Source organism: Aegilops tauschii, chromosome 3 (genome assembly GCF_002575655.3).
Source record: "Aegilops tauschii subsp. strangulata cultivar AL8/78 chromosome 3, Aet v6.0, whole genome shotgun sequence".
NCBI classification, from domain to species: domain Eukaryota; kingdom Viridiplantae; phylum Streptophyta; class Magnoliopsida; order Poales; family Poaceae; genus Aegilops; species Aegilops tauschii.
The window spans coordinates 557608196-557617697 of NC_053037.3; the positions used below are offsets into that span (position 1 = coordinate 557608196).

General features: G+C 50.2%; 1 protein-coding gene across 1 annotated transcript; it reads left to right on the plus strand.

Moving 5' to 3' along the window:
* The first annotated feature begins 1318 nt into the window (after positions 1–1318).
* Positions 1319–2974, plus strand: LOC109764087 (uncharacterized). The gene is made up of 2 exons (XM_020322928.3): positions 1319–2469; positions 2741–2974. The coding sequence occupies exons 1-2, from the start codon at positions 1383–1385 to the stop codon at positions 2752–2754; spliced, it is 1101 nt and encodes a 366-aa protein (XP_020178517.1). The 5' UTR covers positions 1319–1382; the 3' UTR covers positions 2755–2974.
* Positions 2975–9502: the final 6528 nt, after the last annotated feature.

The window sequence follows — 9502 nt, forward strand, 5'->3', positions numbered from 1 at the left end:
TTTGCATAGATACCTTGACTGGCACATGGTTAAGCAAGTCGGTAGCATCTGCAAAACCCTGAGACTCATAAAGGTTTTGATAAAACTGTTGAACCTCACTCTTGTCCTCGGCTTCACTAGCACATACAGAACCATCTGGCCGACGTAGCCCTTGAATTCGGTTCATTCTTTTCCGTTGTGCTGCTTGCACTTGGAAGTAGGATGTGTTACGGTCACCCTCACGTAGCCAAGGTACTCGCGAGCGTTGCCGCAGCTCAGGGTGGACACGGTCCGAGCCGGCGTTTGGACCGGCCGCCGGCGGTCCGGACCGGACCGAGCAACATCGCGGTCCTGCTTTCAGGGACCGGACCGGCAATGGCCGAGCTCGGGCGGGACCGAGAGGACCGTGAGGACCTGCCAAGACATGGGCAGGGCGCGCTTTGGAGCTCCGGCGACGGCTCATCGGAGAGATATCTTGCTAGAGGAAGCGCAGCTCATCGAAAAGATGTCTGGGTGCTTGAGAAGAATTAGAGGAAGCTACATGACCAAGACGAACACCAGAGGGAGCTCATCAGCGACGAATCTGACAAGACAGCCGGTGGACAGAGATGAAAGGAACGATGGCTGATGCGGCTATGTAGGACATCCCTCGTCGATTTCTTTGACGGAGATGATAGATCCCACGACGGAGGAACTCCTAGACATGATGGTTCGTCGCCGGAAGGCTGGCGGCCTTGGTGTTATGCGGTGGTGCTCTGCTTGTGCGTTGGACGGCGGCGGCCGCGGCACAGGTGCGTGGCCCTGTCACGCCTTGGCCGCCACGCACTCGCCAAGCCCCCGCCAAGCCCCCGACATGCCCCCGGCAAGCCCCTAGCCACGCCCCCGCCCCGCTCTGGCCATGGCCCCGCAATGTCGTGCTTCTTCGGTCCGCTCGGTTGGCCCGAGCTTTAACCGGACCGGACCGGTCGATTTTCGGTCTTGTTTTGAGGGACCGGACCGGCCGATTTTTTTTGTCGGGCCAGGACCGAGCCAGCCCGGACCGAGCGGGCCACGAGCCGGTCCAAAAGACCGCTCGTGCCGTCCACCCTGAGCCGCAGCCATATTTCCTCCTGGTGGAGAGCTTCTCGTAATTAACAGACAATAGCTCGTTCTTCCTCCGTCGGTCCGCGGCCGACCGAGCGGCAACGAAGCTTGTCTAACCGAGGTGTGCCTTTTCTTTCTGAGATAAAAGTGAGGTGTATCTAACGGTGTACGATTTCCAACGGAAGAAAAATACACATATATATTCAGTGGAGCTTTTATGTGTGTGGGTGTTAAATGAACCTGCTGTTGACTGGTTGACCTGTGCGCCGGCAGCCAATTCCCCAGATCAATTGACATCCTCCGCCTGAGCACGAGGGGAGATGGCTCCCCGCCGCCGCAGCCCCTCTCCGCCGCCTGCCTCTCTCCCAGACGACGACGACATGCTCCGGGAGATTCTCCTCCGCCTCCCCCCGCGGCCTTCCTCCCTCCCCCGGGCCTCCCTCGTCTGCAAGCGTTGGCGCAGCCTCGCCGCCGATCCCCAATTCCGACGCCGCTTCCGCGACCACCACGGCAAGCCCCCTTTCCTTGGCTTCTTTCTCGAGGACTATCCGTCCTCTCCGTTTGTTCCAATACTGGATCGACCAGATCGCATCCCCGGCGCTCGCTTCTCCATGACTCTCAACAAGGGCAACCGCATCGTCGACTGCCGTCACGGACTCGTCCTTTTCATCCGCCGTCGCCCGCGGCGCCGCCTACTTGTGTGGGACCCCGTCGCCCGCGACCAGCGCCGGCTCATCGTCCCACCAGAGCTGGACAACGACCAGATGCTCATGTTCAACGGGGCCGTGCTTCGCCCTGCCAGCGGCCAAGGCCATTTCCAGGTGGCCCTGATAGCCCATGCCAGACTTAGTAATCATACAAGAGTTTTCGCATGCCTTTACTCATCGGAGACCGGGATATGGAGCAAAATCAATTCACTGCAGCTGCAATCGTATATGGCCATGCCAGAACCCAGTACTTTGATTGGGAATTCCTTTTGCTGGTTACTTAAGGTGCCACCTGACCTTCAAGATGTCATACTTGAGTTTGATCTGGATAGGCAGAGCCTAACTGTGACAGAGCTGCCACCACAAGTAAAAGCTCGCCCTTTCAAGTTAAGGATTGTGCCGACCGAAGATGGTGGGCTTGGCATCATCCATCTCTCAACATTTCAGGGCCAATTATGGAAGAGAGAGCCTGGTTCTGTATGGGTGCACGACGGAGCTATTGAATTCGAGGAGCTCAGATCAGCTTGTAAGGGAGACCGATACCCCCTCATTGTGGGGTTTTCCGAGGACAGTAATGCAATCCTTGTACAGACGAATTCTGGTGTTTTCATGGTCTATCTCCGGTCCATGGAGTTTAAGAAAATTTCCAATATGGGGGACTTCCATCTCCATTATCCATTTGCATGCTTCTATCCTGGAGGTAATAGCCAGCCTTTATACAATTCAACTCGCAGTATTATAAGATAAATTTATTCTTAGTACTAATTAGTTGCTGAAATGCCTATCATATCCTTGAGTGTTACGCTGATGATTGAAGTTCAAATCACATCAATTTTCCTTTTGCTGCTTGACCAATTCTTTGAAAGAAAATAGTACTTATGTCACTGTTCTACGCTGTTGGTCATATGTATAAATTGTGTTTCAAATGTAGTCTTATGTGCCTATCTGAAGTATATATCTTTTCATTTCAGCACCAGATGCATAACAGTTGGAAATTGACCCAATAGCTATTGTCGGTTGTGGAAGAGCCCTGCTGTGATTAGCTAGTTCAGATGTACAAGTGGAAAATAATAAATAGGCCGAACCTATTGTGTTTCTAGTCAGGTTTTTATTTTTGGCATGTCTTGATTTCTTTTTGCTTAGTCTGACAAGGAATTGAGTTCACTAAATATAATTTCTGGAAAGTCTCTTCATCTTTTCTCCCCTGTGAATTGTGTTATGGTAATATTCAGTACTGGGGTGTGGTTCTCTTGACAATGTGACACATAACAGCTAAACATGCTAGCTGGGACTGAACCAGTTGAATGTGTAACTCCATTGCCACTTTTTGAAGCTAAAAGCTAGTTACACTTCATTTGGAAGTTGAAACCAATCAAATAAATTGAAGTTCTATTATGTTTTGTTGAATGTCTTCTTGAAGTGAGGGGTCGCCACATGACACGATTATGATTGAAATCCCAATGACTCCCACACACACAAAAAACACGGCATGCTTGTCACACGAATGCAGGAATGTATAAAAGGTTATTTCCCTCTCGTTGAACAGAACAGGAGGGTTGTGTAGCTGGTTATAGATGGAATGGCCACTAATGGCGCACCAGACATGTGGTGCGCCATTGCTATATAGCAATGGATATAGCAATGGCGCACCAGACAAACGGTGTGCCATTAGTAACAAATTTTTTTTTGCCAGACATACTAATGGCGCACCAGCAACATAGTGCGCCACTAAAATATTTTTTTGTTTTTTACTTTTCTGCAAAACTACTAATGGCGCACCGGGTGCAGTGCGCCATTACTAGTTTAAGCTAGTAATGGCGCACTGCTCCCCGTGCGCCATTAGAGTTTTTTTGCAAAACTACTAATGGCGCACTACCAGCAGGTGCGCCATTAGTAACCAGGGTTACTAATGGCGCATTTTGTGGTGGTGCGCCATTAGTAACCTGGGACGAGCTAGATATTTTGGACAGCCACACCTACCCACTCACTTTCCCCACTTCATTCTCTCCTCCCTCCTCCAAGCTTGTCTCGGCTGCCTCCTCCTCCTCACCTCATTTGCATCATAAATTCATCCAAATTACGTGGTTAAAGCCCCTTTTTTTGATAGGTAAGTAAGGGGGAAGCTATCTTTATGTTGTTCTCCCTCCAACAACGTGCACATGCACTTTTTATGTCCTAGCTAGATCTATGTATGTTTGTGGTGTTGCATATGTTTGTGGTGTTGCATATATGTTTGTGTTTGCAGGTACCGGTATTTGAAATGCGATAGTTGCCAATATTTTGCCGGAATGTTGATTCATTTCCGTTTCGGCGAGAATTTTGGCACTATGCATTCTTTTTGGTCCTATTTTTAGGGAAAGTCATGCCAAATTTCTTCTTGGTTCTAAAATATCGTTTTGCTCTACCCCGCAGTTGACCATGGTCCGCACGATGACCGAAGGCATCGTGAATAGGTTTTTGAGCTCTGCGAAGGCCGAGATGCTTGAAAAGAACGAGACGGAGATAAGATGTCCGTGTCGAAGATGCAAGCTGAAGAGCCTTATTGCGGACCCGGATTCCGGGCAGGTGCGGGACCACCTGCTCTTGCGTGGTTTCATGGATGGCTATCGGTGGCAAGGTGATGAAGATGACTATGAAGTCGTCCATGGGGGTCGGGCAAGAAATGAGGATGGGCAGCAAGACAACCACCGCGGCTCGGGCGGGCGAGAAGACGAAGAATCTCCAGGACATGATCACGACGGTGATGCTGTACACAGTCATCATGTAGAAGATGCCAGACATGATGATGAGGAAGATGCGGGAGCAGACGAAGGGCATGATCATGAAGATGAAGATGCCGGCGGAGCAGACGACGATGGACCATCGATGGGCTGGGTGCAGGACCCTCATATTCAAGAGCTGCTTCTCAAGCAGACGGATAACGCAAGAGCTGCCGCCCGAGAGAAAGCCAAGCTGGATCAACTGGAGATAGACGCGGTTACTCCATTGTATGAAGGATGCAGGCCCGAGGATACCCGCCTGAAAGTAACGCTCATGGCTCTGGAGATGAAGGTAAAGCACAAAATGACCGACGCATGCTTCGACGAGAACATGTCATTCTGGCACGAACGTCTTCCCAAGGGGAACAAGTGCCCGACCAGTTTCGAGGAGGCGAAGAAAATCGTGTGTCCTCTGGATTTACCGCACGTGAAATACCATCTGTGCATGAACAATTGCATCATTTATCGGGACGAGCACACGGAGTCTACCATATGTCCGGTGTGCGGCGTCACTCGATACAAGAAGAGGAAGAAAGCTCCTCGAAAAGTGGTGTGGTACTTTCCGATCACTCCTCGTCTGCAGCGGTATTTCGCGGACCCTAAGGTAGCAAAGCTCCTACGTTGGCACGCGGATAGGGAGGAGAAGAAGCGAGAAGATGACGCAAATGATCCGGAGATAAATAAAAAAGACAAGATGCTGAGTCACCCTAAGGATGGGAGCCAGTGGCAAGCGTTGAAGTTCGAACACCCAGAATTTAACGATCCAAGGAACATCGTGCTGGGCGCGAGCACCGATGGAGTCAATCCGTTTGGCAGCCAGAGAAGCACACATAGCACCTGGCCTGTGTTTGTGTGGATGTACAACCTTCCCCCCTGGTTGTGCATGAAGAGGAAGTACATTCACATGAGTATGCTAATTGAAGGGCCGAAACAACCAGGGAACGACATCAATCTGTATCTGGGGCTGCTGGAAGAGGAGCTAGACACGCTGTGGAAAACGCCAGCCAATACGTGGGACGCCGCAGAGAAAGAATATTTGGCCTATGCAACTTTTTCGACGTCATCTCTCGAAAGTCGGTTGGCGTGAGGCAACTCAGAAGGCTACAGGAAGAGATCGTGGTGATACTATGCGAGCTTGAGATGTACTTCCCTCCCGCATTCTTCGACGTTATGGTGCATCTGCTGGTCCATATCGTGGAGGATATCATCCAACTCGGGCCGACGTTCCTGCACAGCATGATGCCGTTCGAAAGGATGAATGGTGTCATCAAAGGATACGTTCGCAACATGTCACGTCCAGAGGGAAGCATAGCCAGGGGCTTTCTGACCGAAGAGTGCATCTCCTACTGCACGAATTATCTAGGCATCGAGAACCCCGTTGGTCTGCCCGTCAACAGGCACCTCGGCAGGCTCGCTGGATGGGGTCACCGTGAGGGTCGCCGCGAAATGCATGTCGACTTCGATGGTCGACTCGCCGACTTTGAAAGAGCAAACCTAGTCGCGCTACAACACATAGACGTGGTCGATCCTTGGGTGGTAGAGCACAAAACGTTTATTGAGAAGACGTACAATGACCGAGGCCAACAGAGGACAGACGGAGATATAATCAAAGAGCACAACTCATGTTTCACGCGTTGGTTCAAGCAGAAGCTTCTGTCGTACCCTTTACATGAGGATTCTTCCGCGGAAGAACAACTCATATTCGCCTTGTCACAGGGCGCCGAGCACAACCTGATGACGTATGAGGCGTACGATATCAACGGCTACACATTCTACACCGAGGACAAGGACATGAAGAGCGATGGTTATCAGAACTCCGGGGTAACGATGGAATCCTACACCGGTAACGACAAGGATAGATACTACGGAAGGGTCGAGGAGATCTGGGAGCTGAGCTACGCTGGAGAGAAGGTCCCGATGTTCCGTGTCAGATGGGCCAAGAGCGTCATACAAGAAGACCGGTATTTCACCACCATGGTTATACCCGAAGCCAAATCCAAGACCGCAGGCGCGAACGTCACCGCGAAAAATGAGCCATGGGTACTGGCTTCCCAAGTGGACCAATACTTCTTCATTACCGACCCATCAAAGCCCAGTCGTGTTGTCGTGAGGAGAGGCAAAAGGAAGATCATCGGAATGGATGGAGTCGCCAATGAGCAAGACTTCGACAAGTACGGCGACCCGAAGATGGAACATGACGACGACGATGAAGTATTAGCATACACCACAAGAAGAAGCAGGACCACCCTACCTAAAGGATGTCCGTTCAAGAGAAGAACTCCATTTACGAAAAATAAGGGCAAGAAGATTGTGAACAGATAGCTAGCTAAGATCGATTGTATTTAAATTGTAGCCTTCATTTCTCGATTGTATTTCATGGGCACTTTTTGAACTCATGAATGTTTTTAAATTTCATGGACACTCGATTGTATTTCTCGATTGTAGCCGACCCCCCGCACCCTCCCCCGCTCCACCGGCCGCCGCCGCCGACCCCCGGCCCGCACCCTCCCCCACTCCACCGTCGCCGACGACCCACCGCACCCTCCCCCGCTCCACCAGCCGTCGCCGACGACCCCCCGCACCCTCCCCGGCCCGCTCCACCGTCACAAATGAATGCAACTAAATTTGCAAAAAAAAAAGCATAAAAAATTATTACTGTTATGATTTAAACAAGTTTGAACATATTTAAACACAAATAAATATCAAACAGCATTTTAAATGCATAAAAATAAAAATTGGGGAGCCTGGGAATCGAACCCAGGACCTCCTAGTGTGTGTGTTGCGTGCTGACCAGTCGGGCTAGTGGGCGTGTTCTGATGGAGATAGGGTTAGGTGGGATATAACCTGACCAGTCGGGCTAGTAAGTAAAACCAAATTCTAATGGCGCACCAGGGGGAGGTGCGCCATTAGAGTTGACGTACTTATGGCGCACCAGGGGGAGGTGCGCCATTAGAATAGACATACTTGTTCCCCTCGCACTGTCGCCTCCCTCGATCCCTCCCCTCGCTCGCCAGATCCCCCACTCCTCGACCCCAACCGTACGCCGCCACCCCCTTGCTCCGCCCCCTCCGTCCGCCGCGCCTGCACGCCGTCCGCCGCTGTGCTCTTGCGCTGCCTCAACGCCGCCGCCCCGACCCCCGCCGGACTCCACCCCCGCCCCAGCACGTACGTCCCCTCCCTCCCTTCCCCCATCCCCCTAGCTTCTCCTCCTCCTCCTCTCACCACCCGTGCCTTCTTCTGCTCGAAAGGTCAAGAAGGCGGCCAAGCACGCCGACGACATCACGGGCCCCTTCCTCCGGATCGCCGCCCGCAGCCTCCTCGACGCCAGCGTCCACCGTAGCACCACGACCGCGTCTGCGACCTCGTCTCTGCTCCGCCGCCGTCTACGACCTCGTCTGCGACCGCGTCCATCAAGGTGAGTTCTTCCATGGATCACTTCCAGGCCGTCGGTGCCATCCTGTTAATCAAGAGTGCTACTCCATCTAACTGTCATGAGGGATTATGGTGAATTTGCAATGCAATGCCAGTACTACACCTGACGATTTGCAATGCCAGTGTGAATTTGCAGTGCAAAAAAATTGCCAGGTCTACTCCATCAATTGTTGTTCAGTTAATTTGGCTTTACTGAAAATCTTACTGAAACTAAATTATATGCAGCAGTAGTAGTAGTATATTGTGCTTAGGGCATGAATCATATTGGGCTGCTGTTTCAGTTAAGAAGGCATCTTATATGCAGCAGTAGTAGTAGTATATTGTGTTTACTGAAAATCTTACTGAAAATTCAGTTAAGAAGCTTGAACAGCACCTTAACAATGAGGCACTACTAATTGGGCTGTTGTTTCCTCCCCAAAAGAAGGCATCTATGTGTTGCTTCTCAACCCTGGTGCCTTGCAGGTGAGATCACCTGCTTTACAGCTTTCTCTTGCTGCATAGGAAAGGTATTTTGCAGTGCTCAAGCAAAGTGAGGATAGTTTTTGCACAACAGCTGAATGTAACTGAATTTTTGAACACATGAATTGTATAGTTTCAGTTAACTAAGATTGGCAAAATATCTTGTTTCAAATATAGCCTATGCATGTGTTGTTTTCTGGTTATGGATATTGTATAGTACTGCATATCTTGTTTTTTTGTAATATAATGCTTACCAAAGGTTTCAATATTTTGCTGTTACCATTGTTCTTTGAGCATAATTCTTTTTCATTTCCTACTATCCTTATTCTAATTCTCTTAAATTTTGAAGCTGGAAATAAACTGCCAAAACTGAAAGAAATTGGAGTGTTGAAGATATGCTAGTGCTGAATTTTAGTAGTAGACTAAAATAAATTTTAGAATGACTGAATGTATGCAGCCTGCAGTAGTGTAGCTGTACCAAAATCACATATGCCCTAATGTATGCAGTCATGTTTTTATGCCATTCTGACTTGTCCACTGGGACTTCTCTCCTGTGATGTCTGTTTTGTTTCTGCAAAAACCCACTCAGTAGTGTGGGACTGTGGATCATTAGCAAGGAAACCCTGCTTTAGTTCAGACTTCAGAGATATTTGCCTTTGCTTCAATAGGTAGTTTGCTCACAGTCTAAGTTGAGCTGATTTTGTTGGGTGACCTATTAGATCTGGAATGGAAGCTCACATAAGTTGAGCTGCTTTTTGTCCATATGAAAGCAGAGGACCATATGGTCTGTGGCCTTTTCATCCATATGAAAGTAGAGGCACATTGTGGTGCTAGTTTGCTGGGTTTTGTCTCCGACCATCGTGTCGTGATGATTTTGCAGGTACCTCGAGAGACCTAGTGGGGTCGGGGATGATGACACCACTGATGGTGCCGCCGAGGATGCCACCACTAATGATGGCGGCGCACGCACAGATGGTAGCCAACCGAAGAGGCAACGGAAGGACCGGTGCCCGAACATGCTCGGCACCGTCAAGGAGGAATTTCCTGAAGTGAACTCCGACGGGCATCCAACGGCGCCCAAAC

What these genes read in the sequence shown, in the direction of transcription:
- LOC109764087 (XM_020322928.3), top strand. Translation starts at nt 1,383, where the DNA reads ATGGCTCCCCGCCGCCGCAGCCCCTCTCCGCCGCCTGCCTCTCTCCCA.